Here is a 17,482-nt window from a genome sequence, read left to right on the forward strand (position 1 = left end):
TACTTTTCTGAAGCCGGATCTCACTTAAATGTATGTAAACGATGTCCGGATCCATCATCCGACCCATCGTTGGATAGGTAATCGAGAGACCTTTCCAATGAGTCCACAACATTAAAAATCTGGCAACCCTGTCTCGAGTTATGACTACTTAAGTGATATTTATGTACTTTTTTGAAGCCGGATCTCATTTAAATGTTTGTAAACTATGTCCGGATCCATCATCCGACCCATCGTTGGATAGGTAATCGAGAGACCTTTCCAATGAGTCCACAACATTAAAAATCTGGCAACCCTGTCTCGAGTTATGACTACTTAAGTGATATTTATGTACTTTTTTGAAGCCGGATCTCATTTAAATGTATGTAAACGATGTCCGGATCCATCATCCGACCCATCGTTGGATAGGTAATCGAGAGACCTTTCCAATGAGTCCACAACATTGACGATCTGGCAACCCTGTCTCGAGTTATGACTACTTAAGTGATATTTATGTACTTTTTTGAAGCCGGATCTCATTTAAATGAATGTAAACGATGTCCGGATCCATCATCCAACCCATCGTTGGATAGGTAATCGAGAGACATTTCCAACGAGTCCACAACATTAAAAATCTGGCAACCCTGTCTCGAGTTATGACTGCTTAAGTGATATTTATGTACTTTTTTGAAGCCGGATCTCACTTAAATGTATGTAAACGATGTCCGGATCCATCATCCAACCCATCGTTGGATAGGTAATCGAGAGACCTTTTTAACGAGTCCACAATATTAAAAATCTGGCAACCCTGTCTCGAGTTATGACTGCTTAAGTGATATTTATGTACTTTTATGAAGCCGGATCTCACTTAAATGTATGTAAACGATGTCCGGATCCATCATCCGACCCATCGTTGAATAGGTAATCGAGAGACCTTTCCAATGAGTCCACAACATTGACGATCTGGCAACCCTGTCTCGAGTTATGACTACTTAAGTGATATTTATGTACTTTTTTGAAGCCGGATCTCATTTAAATGAATGTAAACGATGTCCGGATCCATCATCCGACCCATCGTTGAATAGGTAATCGAGAGACATTTCCAACGAGTCCACAACATTAAAAATCTGGCAACCCTGTCTCGAGTTATGACTACTTAAGTGATATTTATGTACTTTTTTGAAGCCGGATCTCACTTAACTGTATGTAAACGATGTCCGGATCCATCATCCGACCCATCGTTGGTTAGATAATCAAGAGACCTTTCCAACAAGACCACAACATAGAAGATCTGGCAACCCTGTCTCGAGTTATGACTACTTAAGTGATATTTATGTACTTTTTTGAAGCCGGATCTCATTTAAATGAATGTAAACGATGTCCGGATCCATCATCCAACCCATCGTTGGATAGGTAATCGAGAGACCTTTTTAACGAGTCCACAATATTAAAAATCTGGCAACCCTGTCTCGAGTTATGACTACTTAAGTGATATTTATGTACTTTTTTGAAGCCGGATCTCACTTAAATGTATGTAAACGATGTCCGGATCCATCATCCGACCCATCGTTGGATAGGTAATCGAGAGACCTTTTTAACGAGTCCACAATATTAAAAATCTGGCAACCCTGTCTCGAGTTTTGACTGCTTAAGTGATATTTATGTACTTTTATGAAGCCGGATCTCACTTAAATGTATGTAAACGATGTCCGGATCCATCATCCGACCCATCGTTGAATAGGTAATCGAGAGACCTTTCCAATGAGTCCACAACATTGACGATCTGGCAACCCTGTCTCGAGTTATGACTACTTAAGTGATATTTATGTACTTTTCTGAAGCCGGATCTCATTTAAATGTATGTAAACGATGTCCGGATCCATCATCCAACCCATCGTTGGATAGGTAATCGAGAGACCTTTTTAACGAGTCCACAATATTAAAAATCTGGCAACCCTGTCTCGAGTTATGACTGCTTAAGTGATATTTATGTACTTTTATGAAGCCGGATCTCACTTAAATGTATGTAAACGATGTCCGGATCCATCATCCGACCCATCGTTGAATAGGTAATCGAGAGACCTTTCCAATGAGTCCACAACATTGACGATCTGGCAACCCTGTCTCGAGTTATGACTACTTAAGTGATATTTATGTACTTTTTTGAAGCCGGATCTCATTTAAATGAATGTAAACGATGTCCGGATCCATCATCCGACCCATCGTTGAATAGGTAATCGAGAGACATTTCCAACGAGTCCACAACATTAAAAATCTGGCAACCCTGTCTCGAGTTATGACTACTTAAGTGATATTTATGTACTTTTTTGAAGCCGGATCTCATTTAAATGAATGTAAACGATGTCCGGATCCATCATCCGACCCATCGTTGAATAGGTAATCGAGAGACATTTCCAACGAGTCCACAACATTAAAAATCTGGCAACCCTGTCTCGAGTTATGACTACTTAAGTTATATCTGTGTACTTATTTTTCTGGATCTAAAAAAATAGCTGAAATATGTGTCTAAATCACTCATATTACCCATTGTTTGTAAAAAGTGAGGAAGGCATCAACCACATAGGTGGATTAAGGTAGTTTTTACATTGCATTTGGGTAAAAAAGAAAAACCTTCCTGACTTAAAACTAAAAAAAGTAAATTCATTGAAATATTCAAAATCAAAGGTAGGGTAGCAAACTGGTTTCCAGACGAATTTTGAGCGTCCTTGCCCAAACTGCCTGGCTTTTCAGGTAGCGCTTCGGCATTCTTTAGCTTCTTCAAATCTGCCGAACCTGCTGGTGAGGACAGCCTCTTTTTCTTGCCGTGAGGCATTTTGCACTTTTAAAGCACTTTTTTTGGTGTGTGAGGGACGCACGTCTGACTCGCTTCTGTGCTGATCGAAGACTGTCGTGCTTATTTAAAATGATTCAAATATTTAAATTTAGCTTTTTACTCTCTGTTAAAAGTTGGTAAGGATAAGCAGATAAGAAGACTAATGATGTACTGTGAAACGCGCGGCTTGTGCTACCACGCACAGTACTAATTTTCGCCTACTTAGGTGGTAGTTCTGAAATAATCATAAATAATCTTCTACACAGATAAAAATCAATTCTCGAAACCGTGAAGTCAGTTCACGATTATGAGAACCACGAAGGAATATATTCACGTTTATGGTGCAAATGCACCATACTCATGAATAAATTCCTTCGTGGATCCCACATTCGTGAACTTAATTCACGATTACGGGAATTGATTTTTTTCTGTGTAAGCCCACTGCGATCGGTGGCGCGAAATGCACCGATGCGCTGCGATGATATTTTACATGATTAATCTAATCTAATCTAATCTAATCAGACCCTAGCGCAGCCAATCTTTCGAAGGGATCCTGGAGAGTGCCTTAGGTTAGATGACGCCTAGCACTCTTCTTGTCATTTATTAACATTTGTAGTGCGCCATTGCATCGGAATGCATTGAAACATCACAAGCGTTAAACCGGCCAGGCCTACTGCGTAAAGCCATATCGCAGAGATGACTCGTAATTGGGTTGAGTTTGAGCACTGAGTGTTCGAACAACAACACAATTCTGAATCGACAGGGGAGGAAGAAGCGTGGGGACACACCACCATACGCTCCGAGATTTTGATTGTATTCGTTGGGAGCACCATGCTAAGAAGGTTTGGTACTCCGGGACCCTCTGGGATGGGACATTATATTTCCACGAATGCCCTGGACACTATTTGCCGTGGTTATAGCGCCACACCTCGCTCTCTGTAACAGTATTCCTAATTCCAGTCCACGCTCACCAAGTCGTCATAGCCTAGTGGTTAGCATTTTTGCTTACCAATCCAAAGGACGGAGGATCGAACCCCGCCTCGAGCGACTTTGATTTTTCGTTCATATTCATCATTTCAAATTTATGTGTTCTTAACATTCTCGTTGGGAGCAGATGGGAATCGAACCCAGAACCATTCGCTTACAAAGCGAACACCGTAACCAGTCAGCCACGGCCGCTCCTACGATGATATTTTACATGATTAAATACTTTAACATGCGTTTGAAATGCTTACATTTTATGTGTACAGATCAATTAGGACTCGAGTGCTTCTCCTAACTTTATCATCAATCCATTATCCACTACATGCAAAATTTCCGATCCTACATCAAAAGCACCGTCCCATATTAGCGGCCAAACATCATCAGTCTTGTTCACGCTGCCACATTCCATACGATGGCGGACGTCCCTGTCACTCAACATCACGTGTCGCTTCATTGTGTTGACACTGTACCGTTGCTACTTCTAGATGTCTTTTTACAGGAGGAGCACGGTAAACTCCATTTAACGCTTGTTTACGCCGCGAAAAATTAGGAAAGAAAAAAAACAACAACGACAACTCAGCTCAACTCAATTGAGCATAAATTTGACGAAACAGCACTCTTGTTTCACTTAGACATTCGCTTTGCGTAATAAACCCCGCGCAACAACATCTGCGTGCATAAAACATCGCACCGCTTATCTGATTAATTATTAATATGCAAAATTGGTCGTCGTTGGGCGGGTGCGGGAGTAAGAGCGAGATGGCATACACCGGCGGTGTTCCAAGGGATTCCAGAAGTGCTCGAAGCGAAAGCACTTCTTCGGAAAACTCACTTCTGGGTTCGCCCCTTCCACGTCGTCGTGGATGCTTGTAATGCAAAAGTTTTTTCAACATCTACATTTTCTTGTTCTTCTCTATCCCTCTCTTGCAGCATCACCACCAAACCCCCACGCGGGAGATCGCCGAACTTTGATTCCAACAGCAGCAGCAGAAGAATCGTTAAAGTTTAGTCAGGAACCCAACCCTCGTCACCACACTTGATCCGCTGAGCTGAAAAGTTGTTCTGTCGCTTTGCCGCTGCAGGCAAAACTGCCAAAAGTGTGAAATCATTAATTGTACATAAGTATATAGAGCGAGTAGTTATCCGTAATCCCCAGTTTCAAATAGCAGGACAAAAAAAAAGTTAAAGTTACAACAAAGTGCGACAGTTGGTAATTGAAAAGGTAACAACGGTAAAGTTTTACAATTTTACAATTTTGCAACTCTCACTCGTTACCCGTCTCGGTTGAACTGGTTCGTTTTGGGTGAGAAAATTTACTGACTTGAGGTACACTTTAGATGTGCAGAGTGAAGTAAAGTGCTGCAATTAGTGGTCTGAAATAGCACCCAAGGAGGAAGATGCCCAACGAGATGACCAACCGGAGGAGTTGCTGTCTTAGGTGGCAGCACTAGTCAGAGAACAAGGGTTGCTTGCAACATACCACATCGGCTGTTGGTTTTACCGGTCTATGGTTTTGCCAAAGCTCCGCCACCATCATGATGGATGTGCGTGGTCTTTTGAAGGCTTCCTGCTTGTTGTACATACTTAGAGGTAAGTTATGCTTATTATTAGTTTTATTTAAATTTTTGAAGGTACTTATCATCAAACAGGTATGTGGGTTACTTTGAATCCCAAAAATATAATCCATAAAGCATTGAAAAAACGGATAGGGGACATTGCAACGCATCTTCTGAAACTCGAATTTCACTAAAATAACGTCATGATTCGAAATCCGGACACTTAGTAGCACATCATTTTTGTTATTGCTGGCAAAAAATCATGTAATAAATTGGAAATGTAGAAATATCATCAGGACGTAGTGTAAACAGTCAGTTTCAAGAAAATGCAAGCAAATGATGTCTTTTCTAACAATTTTTCATCAGAATTTTAAAATTCAAATGACTTGTTGTGCTTCGAATCCCGGACACTGATAAAAGCTGATTCGAAATCCGGACACTTTTGCTTCGAATTCCGGACACTCGATTTTACTTATGAATCGCACAAATATGGACTGAAATGTTAGTGAATGGCATTCTTTAGGTCTCAAATAAGCTGTTAACATTAAAACAATCGATAGTATATATAAAAATTTGCAAGAATTTAAGGAAATCGAAACCATAAATTTCTGTTTTGCCTTCCCGGTGCTTCGAACGCCTATGAAATATTTCAAGTGAAATGTTTCACATTTTTGGTAAACTTATAATTTTATTGTATTTACTTGTTTTGGCATTAACTACAGCGTTCAAACAAACTTTTAATGAAAGTTAATGTTGGAATTCATCAAATGACACAGTTTTGACATTCATAATGCGAACTTATATCCAAATAATTGAAAAAACAAGATGAGGTGTCCGGGTTTCGAAGCGTCCGGGAATTCGAATCATGACGTTATTATTTGGTTTTGGGTGCCGATGCAAAAAAAGCAAAGCAATCCACTTTAACGACCCCCGGGTCTTTTGTGGGCTCGTTTGCAAGTTTCTGCTCATTGCTAGGCATCCGAAGGTTATGTGTGGTGAGTCACCCAAAACCTTTTTTACGCAAATGGATCGACGTTTTACTTCCCCATCCGATAGAAGGCCAGGAGGATAAGGCGGGAATCGAACCTGCGCCCCATAGCATCTTAGGGATCGGCAGCCGAAGTCGCTAACCACCGCGCCACGAGGCCGATGCAAAAACCAAACCACGTTTTTCTCGGAATACTTGCTTTGACATAATAGCCGAATCTTCAATTATGGGCAGTGGTGTCACGGTTCGCTCACTCGAATCGTGGTTCAAACGATACGTCATGACGCTCAAGCGTGGTTCGCTCATGATTGCGAACCAAGCACGAGCGAACCACGATCCGAACGTCTGCCGTGGTTCGCATGAACCTTTGCTCTCTCATCGCGAATGAGAGTGAGAGGGACCATCAATGAGCGGTTCGCAAGAAGAGCTAAAAAACAGCAATCAGAGAAAAACATTTCATGATTTTGTCAACAGATGGTGACAATGGAGGGCTACAGAGCATGGCTTCAACAACTCATTGGGATGTCCTGGGTCTTCCAATGACTCCCTGGATTTATTATCCCTGGATTTATTATCGTAACAAGCAAGAGGTCTGCGGTTTATGACTGCAGATCATACCCGCATAGCTCCAGTGAGTATGGTAGACTTTTTTATACTATGTTGTTATGTCCTGGGTCAACAGAGGACTCACTGAGGACTTGTGGACCATCCACAAACGTGGACACTTTTTTGGAAATCTCACCCCCCCCCATCATGGACAATTTCCATTCAAATTAAATCTTTTTTTCTATGGAGCGTGGTTAATCGCCATAGACCCCCCCTCACCCTAAGGTTACCACGTAGTTTATGGATGGTTCCTTGATAACTTTATCGTTAACAAATTTGAACAATTTTGTGGGAGTGAAGAATAAAAACAAATAAGTTTTTCTATCAGTGCCTACATTCCACTTTGGGGTATTTCCATATAAACGAGCGGCCAAAAATATTTTTTTGCTTTTTTGTGACTTTTTTGTGTTGTTTGTACTTAGTATAATGAAAACAAATGAATTTTGATATTTTTCCAAAAAAAAAGTTTAATTTTCGATTTTTTCATATATTTGAGGCCACATGCATTAAAGTGGTGAATTTTAATATTCTTGCTCTGTCTATTTAATGCACGGAATGGCGGTTTATGCTATGTTAAAGTTTCTGATTTACGTTCAATCTACCTCCCCTTTTTCTTGAGTTAAAATCCACCTCTCTTTGAAGACCCTCCCCCCCCCCCCTTCCTCTCTAATTAAAATTTGATTTTTGCGGTATTTTAGAATTTTAGACGGTTTATTTTATGGAACATTGTATGGATTCTCGTCCACGTTTTTGGTTGATCCACTTACAAAATTCACGTTTTCCACGATAAATTCTTCTGAATCAAAATCACTACGTAAGCGATTGTCGTTAGATTACTTAAAATATGAACTTCTGCAATGTTGTAATTCTTACAAATATACTCGAAAGCAGTTCTCACGTTTTCAGAATAGTGCTTCGTTATATCGTATAGGGACACTACGGTATTATTATCCATACTTTCAAAAGAACACAACAACGAACTGATATGAATATTCGACGAATCGTTACTGTAAAATACTTTGAATAGAAATTTCTAATTTTATTAAACGTACCTAAGTACCAACAAAGTCATGAATATCAAATCAATTTCAAAACATACATAGCAGGTACGTCATTTCTGCCTCCGCAGGTAAATAATGCGATTTTAACCAAGCGTATACGCGAAATCATTACTTTTCTTGCAAGAATCAAAATGTTCAAAATGGCATAACTCAAAAAGTGCACATAAGTGCACTTTAAAATTTGGAGACAAGTTAGGACATGGTTCAAATTTTAAGCTGCAAAATTTTCAGATCGCACAAATGCACACAAAAAAAGTACTCCATTAACAAAGTTGAAAAAAACTAAATTTTGAATAAAAATCCAACTTTTTTGATTTTTATTATTTTTTTTTAGCCTGTAAAAGTGTGTTTTGTAAAATGTTATTGAAAAGTTGAATCAATTACCTTTCTGAATATATATAATGATGCAGGAAAAAATACAATAACAGCTACACAGTACAACTATGAAAAATAATCATTTTTTTGTCAAAAAACATGTTTTTTCTTACCATTTTTGCCTTTGAAGGTCTACCATTCAGTGAATTTTGAACCTACAACTTTCAAACTCCGGATTTTTCTTAGTTAGAATGTTTATTTTCGAAAAAAAATACCAAAAAAATAATTAGAGTATGTCGGTTTTTCGATTTATGGCCGCCTGAAACCCCATAGTGCATTCTCCGTTGGCGAACCGTTCGCTGAACGCTCTCTTTACTCCGTTCAGAGCGGAGCGGCAAGCGAGCAGAGAAATGATGCCGCTCTGAGCGTTCGATAAGCGCTCACCCGATAGGTTCGTCGATTGAGTGGCTATGATACGCTCAAAAGCGAACCGTGACACCACTGATTATGGGCAATAAATTTTATTTCCAAATTTTAACTTGTCCTTGGTCTTCAAAACGTAGTTCAAATATTTACCTCAAATCGCTTGTATCTCGAGAACCAGGAAATTGCTATAAAAAATGAAGTGCGCAATGTGATTGTTTATCTAATCTAATCCAATCTAATCTAATCTAATCCGACCCTAGCGCAGCCAATCTTTCGAAGGGATCCTGGAAAGTGCCTTAGGTTAGATGACGCCTAGCACTCTTCTTGTCATTTATTAACATTTGTAGTGCGCCATTGCATCGGAATGCATTGAAACATCACAAGCGTTAAAGCGGCCAGGCCTACTGCGTAAAGCCGTATCGCAGAGATGACTCGTAATTGGGTTGAGTTTAAGCACTGAGTGTTCGAACAACAACACAATTCTGAATCGACAGGGGAGGAAGAAGCGTGGGGACACACCACCATACGCTCCGAGATTTTGGTTGTATTCGTTGGGAGCACCATGCTAAGAAGGTTTGGTACTCCGGGACCCTCTGGGATGGGACATTTGTATTTCCACGAATGCCCTGGACACTATTTGCCGTGGTTATAGCGCCACAACTCGCTCAAAAAGTGCGCAATGTGATTGTTTATTTCCATGTCAAATAGGGAATCGGTTGTACCCGACCCTCTCCGATTTCAATGAAACTTTGTAGACATGTTATCCTAGGCATATATAAGCCATTTTTGTGTATATGGAGCCTGTTACACTCGATAATGACATTTGAGAAGGGCTTAAAGGTTTTAAATATTTTTGTATTTCGTAATTTAAATATCGCTGTATCTCGAAGCCGTTGCATCATATCAAAAAGTGGTCAAAGACAAACTTGTAGCAAATTTGACGGGCTTTCCGAAAAAAATATACTGAAAGAAAAAACACTCCACTTTAATGAGATTTTTTTTTTATTTTTAAGTTTAAAAGTCAAATTTAAAGGTAAGCCCACGATTTTTTTTCGTTCAAAATTTTTGTGAAAATAGCCTTCGATGTTACAAAAAGACTCCCGAAAAATGCAGGATGGAGCAACTCACCTGAAAAATACAAAAATCATTTACTGAAACTGTTTTTTTCTGAAAAGTGCTCTAAACGTCAAAATTCTCAAAAACCGAACACTAGAGTCGATTCTCCAGACAATTTTACATAAAAGTCTCCATATTGACCATTGTCCTAAGTTCAATCCTTGTGAAGTTACAGCGGTTATAAAAATAAAAATGTTGAAAAAATTGGGTTTTTGATGGTTTTTGGAAATTTCTATAAGACAGACTTGATTTTTCAGTCTCGAAAATATTTTTACCGGAAAGCTCGTTCAATCTCCCATAAATTTGTCTTTGACCACATTTCTTAAGCTAATTTACTATCCAGGTTACTATACAACACTGAAAAAATATTATGTCTTCAGTTATGAGCAATGTAATTAGCCTATATCTGTAAGCCCATCCAATTGAAATGTGGTCAGAGACAAACTTATGGGGAATTGAACGAGCTTTTCGGTAAAAATATTTTTGCAATTCCGTCGTGAAACTACTTACTTTTCCTGTCATTCTTGAACGACGAAATAGCCTACTTTTTTGTACCAAAAATAACAGAATCGAATAGCAACACTTTTTAAAATAAATGCTGAAAAGTTCTACTTTTCAGCACTGAAATCGGTGCTGAAAAGTTGAACTTTTCAGCACTTGTTTCGAAAAGTAACACTTTTCAACATTTATTTGATTTAAACGATTTATTGACAAAATACATGAAAATTTGACTTAAAATTTCACTCAATGGGTGTTTTTCGGAATTGCAAAAAATGTTGTATGGAACTCGTTGCAAAATTGATTTTTTCAGCACTCGTCGTATTTATCCAACTCGGTGAACCTCGTTGGATAAATGTACGACTCGTGCTGAAAAAATCCTCTTTTTGCAACTTGTTGCATAAACTACTATTTCGAGACTGCTCTTTTTTCGCATGTTCAAAAATGGAAGGGGTAGTATCACCCCTCCATCACGAGATATCATAAAACGGACCTCGGATTCCTGATCAGGGACTACCCCTTAGGACAAAGTTTCACGCTAATCGAAGAGGGGTCGGGGCAACTTTTCCCGATATCCTGTGAGTTGGTAGAGAATTACCTATAATTACTATAAGAAATAAAAGTTATCTTATAGTATTTTTTTGGGAAAAGTGATAGGAAATCCAAAAATTCTTTAAATGGATCGAAAGGTATTTGGCTAGGCTAAACCTTAGATAAAAGGATGCAAAGATTTCGTAGAACTGAAGTTTTGTAAATTTTGGCCAAAATGACCCAAAAGTGACATTTGTCCGTAACTTTCACAAGTTTCAATTTGTTAACTTTATTTTGGAATTTCTTAAAATTGACCCTAAAACTAGTGGAAATTCCAAACATGAGATTTTAAGGTAAAAATGCAGTATCAAAATGGATAGTCTAACCAAACCCTAGAGCAGTACAGCCAATCTTTCGAAGGGATCCTGGAAAGTGCCTTAGGTTAGATTACGCCTAACACTCTTCTTGTCATTTATTAGCATCTGTTGCATTAGAATGCATTGAAACATAACAAGCGTTAAAGCGGCCAGGCCTACTGCGTAAAATCGTATCGCAGAGACATGATTCGTTTGAAGTGGTTTGAGTTTGAGCACTGAGTGTTCGAAAAACAACACAATTCTGAATCGACAGGGGAGAAAGAAGCGTGGGGACACATCACCAAACACGCTCTGAGATTTGGTTTATTCGTTGGGAGCACCATGCTAAGAAGGTTTGTTACTCCGAGACCGTCATGATTCGAATTCCCGGACGCTTCGAAACCCGGACACTTCAACTTGTTTTATCAATTATTTGGATATAAGTTCGCATTATGAATGTCAAAACTGTGTTATTTGATGAATTCCAACATCAACTTTCATTTAAAGTTTGTTTGAACGCTGTAGTTAATGCCAAAACAATAAAATAAAACAAAATTATAAGTTTACCAAAAATGCGAAACATTTCAAAGGAAATATTTCATAGGCGTCCGAAGCACCGGGAAAGCAAAGCAGAAATTTATGTTTTTGATTTCCTTAAATTCTAGCAAATTTTTATATAAACTATCGATTGTTTTGATGTAAACAGCTTCAGGTCTCAAAAGAATGCAATTCACTAACATTTCAGTCCAAATTTGTGCGATTCATAAGTAAAATGGAGTGTCCGGAATTCGAAGCAAAAGTGTCCGGATTTCGAATCAGCTTTTATCAGTGTCCGGGATTCGAAGCACAACAAGTCATTTTAATTTTAAAATTCTGATGATTTTTTTTTAGAAAATACATATTTTGCATGCATTTTCTTGAAACTGACTGTTAATACTACATCCTGATGATGTTTCTACATTTCCAACTTATTACATGATTGTTTGCCAGCTATAACAAAAATGATATGCTACTAAGTGTCCGGATTTCGAATCATGACGTTATTTCCACAAATGCCAGGACACTATTTGCCGTGGTTATAGCGCCACAACGTGTTCTCTTCCTAATTCCAGTCCAAGCCCAACAAAGTCGCCATGGCCCAGTGGTTAACATTTTGCTTACTAATCCAAAGGACGGGGAATCGTACCCCGTCTCGAGCAAGATTGAATTTTTCGTTCATATTCATAATTTCAAATTTCTGTGTTCTTCACTTTCTCGTTGAGAGCAGATGGGAATCGAACCCAGAACCATTCGCCTACAAAGCGAACACCGTAACCGGTCAGACACGGCCGCTCCCTAAGATGGTGCGCATCGTTTTTGCTTTTAACCCACGGGCAGTCGCGTACGTGTACTTTGTTCACAGTTTGTAAGGACACTTGTAACAAAGGCGAAAACACGCGACTTCCCGAAGGTTAAAATATGTTTTTATGCCAAATAAGGCAGTTGCAAATATATTTCAAAATTTATGTCCCTCCCGCTTAAAAATTGTTTTTTTCAACAAACATCACAATTTCGATGGAAATAGAAGTCTAATCAACTGAGAATAATAAAAAATGCCATGTTTGGGCTCGTTTAAAAATAATTTGAACTTGTGTGGTATTACAATGTACAGCACCGCAAAAACTTTTTTTCCCGCAAAAATAAAATTTTCGTCAGCACTTAGAATTTTTTGAAAATTAATGATTGCAACAACTGGACAGGTGTATAATGCATTTTAAAACACTTTTTTCATTCAAATGCACACCATGGCCTGTAATTATTATTTTTTTTTACTTTTTTACTTCGATCAGAACGAGGGACATAAACTTCAAAAAATATTTGCAACGGCCTTACTTCCATAAATAATTCTAAGTGCTTCTAACACTTTATTGATTAACTTAAAATCTAACTAGTCGTGTTTGTTTTTCTATACATTTTTTTAATGAAATCACAACTCACAAGTTTTGAACGAGTTTTGGATTTTGATTTTTAATTAGGGAAAAGCCCATTTAAGTTGAACGCCTACCGTGGATCATTCTTAAAAAAACGCTTACTTTTTTATTATCTACAGATTTTACAATCGAAATAGCATAGAGGATATTTATTAGGGTGGGTCATTTTTTTCGAAAGTGCTCGGATCCGGCTGAAATAAAGACCATATTGTAGAGGGGACCCATACCCAAGTAACCACAAGCACTAAATCAAAACTCTAAATTCACTCTAAATAAACATTCCCGATGCTATGACACTTTAAATAGTCTTTCCAAATGTTTCGAAACATTTGTAGCTTGAAACATTATTACTTACCGTATAATGACATATAGAACAGCCAATTAAAGTTTCGAAGCATTTAGCACAACAATGTTTCGAAGCATTAGTGGTAAGCTTTATATATCACTGTAGAGTAAGCTTTTAATGTTATATCACATTTTGACATTTCTTAAAATGTTTCAAAACACTAACTTAACACTAGTGAGGGCAATAAAAGTTTGGCAGTATTTCGTGGTATGTTTATGTTTGCTGCAGGTAAAATCGTTCGGCGCACGGTTCAGCGTCTATAAAAATGTGAGTCAATTATACTTAGTTTAACTGGGCTTAGTATTAAACTATTCTTTTTTCCAGAACAGCTCCTTATCGTCGCAAGATACAATTTTCTAGTTACGATGGCTTCCTGCAAAAACAAAACTAGAAAGGAGGAGTTTTCGCTCTACGCCAGCTTCAACGACACTTTCGTCCACGTCACGGATCTTTCGGGCAAAGAAACAACCTCGCGCGTCACCGGCAACATGAACGCCAAGGCCGATCGTGACGAGGCCTCGCCCTACGCCGCTTTGTTGGCTGCTCAGGACGTCGCCGATAAGTGCAAGTCGCTCGGAATCACGCTGCGTGCCACCGGCGGAAACCGCACCAAGACCCCGGGACCGGGTGCTCAGTCGACGCACCGTGCTCTGTCCTGTTCGTCAAAGAATTTTGTGATTTAGTGCTATTAGTATAAACATAAATAAATGCTCTGTTTTAATCTGGCAAGTGTTTCAGTTTTTCCTGAAGTTGTTCCTCAAGGAAGACTTAGTCGGCAAAAATCATCTGAATAAACATATTTCAGGACGGACGAGACGGTTGGCGCAGGGCATCTAGGTGAAACATCTCAGTACACGCAGTTTAGAATTTCGAAAGCAAAGCAACACAGCAAAAAAAAACAAACAAACTTTCAAAATCGTCATCCCAGCGTAAAAGCACTCTCCCAAGAGAGAGAAAGAGCTGCGCAAAGCTTTTTGATTTTTCTATTTTTGTTCTGTCGGTAAAGTAGTATTTTGACGTTTTACCGCTGTATAACTTTATATCAACTCTAGACTTCGCCACTCAATTTTACCTCCATGCGTATAAAGTGAATATAAAGTTTCAAGACTCTATAGACAAACTTTATATGTTGATATAGAGGGGATTTAAAGTTACCTTATACAGTCCCGCGGTTACTTGGGTAGGGACTCTCATACCAAATTTGAGCTCATTTGGTTGAAAACTGGCTTGTCGCTCGGGGGTTAAAGTTTACATGGAAATTACTATGGGAAAAGCGTGATTTTACTTCAAACGCTCCTACAAGCTAAGCGACAAACTTTAACCCACACTTACACTAGGTAACCGTGTCGGGGGTGGTCCAAGGAACATTTTTCTCTAAGGGTTCATGGTCATCCGTTCAACCCTGAGCTTGCGCAGAGCCGAAACATCCGGTGACGCCGGAATTCTTCAAAATCTCAGGTTTAACGGTCGACGCATGCTACGAAACTATGATTGACGCATCGAAACACGACGCCAAACGTCAACACAATTACCCACCAAAATTTACAAACCCCCCGTTGGAGCTTAACCATTGGCTAGTGGCCGCAGTGTTGACCGAGAATACTTCACATCATTGCGTACATCCACTTCCGGTAAATAGCGGGATGAGGTGATACGTTCCGGAACAATTTGGGCTGATACCAACGGCATGGGAAGTGTTTGTTGCGAGGAATGTCTGTGCGAGATCAGAAGTGGATAATGGCGATTGGACAAGATACATCAATGGAGGAATAAGGAACCTACAACCTTGTTCAACCCGGCGGCGGACAGTTGACCTCCTTTGCAAATCACATGTCGATGCACTTCCGGCATCGCTGGGGGCAAATGTGCCGTGTGGAAATTGACGAGGAATCGACCACGAATGCCGCCATCCAAAAGGTCAAGCGAGAGCAGATGCAAGTGCTGGGGGAAGTCGAGGAAGATGTTTAGAAACTAATCCGCTCGAAAGACAATAAAATAAATCACTTTTATAGAAGGTGCTCAAGAATAAACTGCTTAAGATTTATAATTTATTTCAATCAAAAATAATAATAACATTCGTAAATTCTATTCCGTGTGACGCGAAAAAACCAAAACCTCCATCACCAGTTCACGATCCCCGTCCAGGAAGTGACTATTACCGATCCACATCCCACACGGATATGTTGGTGGCCATCGTTTACATCATGTACGGCGGTTTGATCAAGTTAACTGCACGGTCCTGGCTACAGCCGGTTTGCCTCCCGGGAACGCCCTTTGAAACGAACTGCCGATGAAGCTTTCCGCGTCGGCATGGTCGCTTTCCTCCCCCTTATGGTATAATCCCCCTCGCATTTCCATTTCCAGGATGCTCAGGTCTCTGACCGCTGCTGGTTGTTCGCGCATTTTGTCCACGATGTTAGGCAGCGAGCGGTCAATGATGATGGTGTTTATCTTTGCGTTCTTACGACATGACTGACTGATCATCGTTTCCGGGAGGTTCGTAGAGTGGTGATCTCAATAGGTTCAGGGACCTGTTCCGACTGAGGTGTTTCCTAAAAAAATATGCAAAATTTCGCCAATCTCGTATCTGCGAAAATAAAAGTGACGGTTATTTTTAGCTTTTTAAGTTCTAGGTTCAATCAGTTGAACTTACCGATTCGAGACTTTCTTTTTCGCACTCTGCTTTTCTTTCCCCCAACTTGAAACTTTTTTTCGGTTGATGCTGCTAATGGTGCCTGCGGGTACGCTCTAAGATTTTGCCGTTCTGGCGTTTCTAGCTCGTCAGGTCACTTTCTTTTGCAGCACACTTCCGGACACTGACTTGCGATGGATTTGCAGCGAAATCGACGGCGAACCGTTGTTTCGTGCTTCAACTTTAGTATGTTGACGTTTGGCGTCGTGTTTCCGATGCGTCAATCATAGTTTCATAGCATGCGTCGACCGTTAAACCTGAGATTTTGAAGAATTCCGGCGTCACCGGATGTTTCGGCTCTGCGCAAGCTCAGGGTTGAACGGATGACCATGAACCCTTAGAGAAAAATGTTCCTTGGACCACCCCCGACACGGTTACCTAGTGTAAGTGTGGGTTAAAGTTTGTCGCTTAGCTTGTAGGAGCGTTTGAAGTAAAATCACGCTTTTCCCATAGTAATTTCCATGTAAACTTTAACCCCCGAGCGACAAGCCAGTTTTCAACCAAATGAGCTCAAATTTGGTATGAGAGTCCCTATGGGTCCCCTCTACAATATGGTCTTTATTTCAGCCGGATCCGAGCACTTTCGAAAAAAATGACCCACCCTAATATTTATGTTTGCATTTAAATATGAGTATATTTCATTCTTTAATACATTGTGTAGAAATTTGTATTGTTTTGTCATGACTTCATTAATGGAAGGTTTATGTTACATTATTTTCAGCCTAAAAAAATAGTTTAATTAGAAGTGTGCTAGGTGCAATCCTGTCGGTTGCAATTTTTATTTGTGTTTACAAAAATTGCACATCCAGAGTGTAATATTAAGTGTCTTTTTTTCACAAAGGTGATGTGCATGCATTTGCATGCGATTTTACCATCGATTTTTTTTTTGCTGTGTTAGCTAATAAGCTTACATAAAAATCTAATTATACTGAAAATAGACATTTTAAAGAAGTTTCAGTTATTGACGAATAGTTGTCATTTTACATAGAGCGATTCAATTGTTCTGTTAAATGCAAGACCCTCTTTTTTGTGCAGAACATAAATGCTAAAGGGCAAAAGAGAAAATTGGTTGTACTTTTCCCTTCAACCAAGCAATTTACTTTCAAACAATCCTGACCTGAGAACCAAGTAGCTTCAATTATTGCACAGACCACCGCAGCTGCAGCGATAATCATTCAACCATTTTATTAGTTTGCAAATACCGTACACCACCAGGAATGCTATAGAA

General features: G+C 39.4%; 2 protein-coding genes across 13 annotated transcripts in view; both read left to right on the top strand.

Annotated features, from left to right (window-relative positions):
* Positions 1-17,482, top strand: part of LOC120418805 (cell adhesion molecule Dscam2) — a 167,859-nt gene that overhangs the window by 37,571 nt on the left and 112,806 nt on the right. For all 11 annotated transcript variants that reach the window (XM_039581289.2, XM_039581294.2, XM_039581299.2 and 8 more), the window contains one exon: positions 4,724-5,383. In XM_039581289.2, coding sequence (XP_039437223.1) covers positions 5,329-5,383 — 55 coding nt within the window. In that variant the 5' untranslated portion in view covers positions 4,724-5,328. The remainder of the gene's footprint in view (positions 1-4,723; positions 5,384-17,482) is intronic.
* On the top strand, positions 13,447-14,740 carry LOC120418806 (40S ribosomal protein S14-like). 2 transcript variants are annotated; one of them, XM_039581303.2, is made up of 2 exons: positions 13,447-13,829; positions 13,887-14,740. In XM_039581303.2, the coding sequence occupies exon 2, from the start codon at positions 13,928-13,930 to the stop codon at positions 14,243-14,245; it is 318 nt and encodes a 105-aa protein (XP_039437237.1). In that variant the 5' UTR covers positions 13,447-13,829; positions 13,887-13,927; the 3' UTR covers positions 14,246-14,740. The 2 variants fall into 2 exon arrangements, with proteins under 2 accessions (XP_039437237.1, XP_039437236.1); XM_039581302.2 differs by having other exon boundaries at positions 13,892-14,740.

Source organism: Culex pipiens, chromosome 3 (genome assembly GCF_016801865.2).
Source record: "Culex pipiens pallens isolate TS chromosome 3, TS_CPP_V2, whole genome shotgun sequence".
NCBI classification, from domain to species: Eukaryota; Metazoa; Arthropoda; class Insecta; order Diptera; family Culicidae; genus Culex; species Culex pipiens.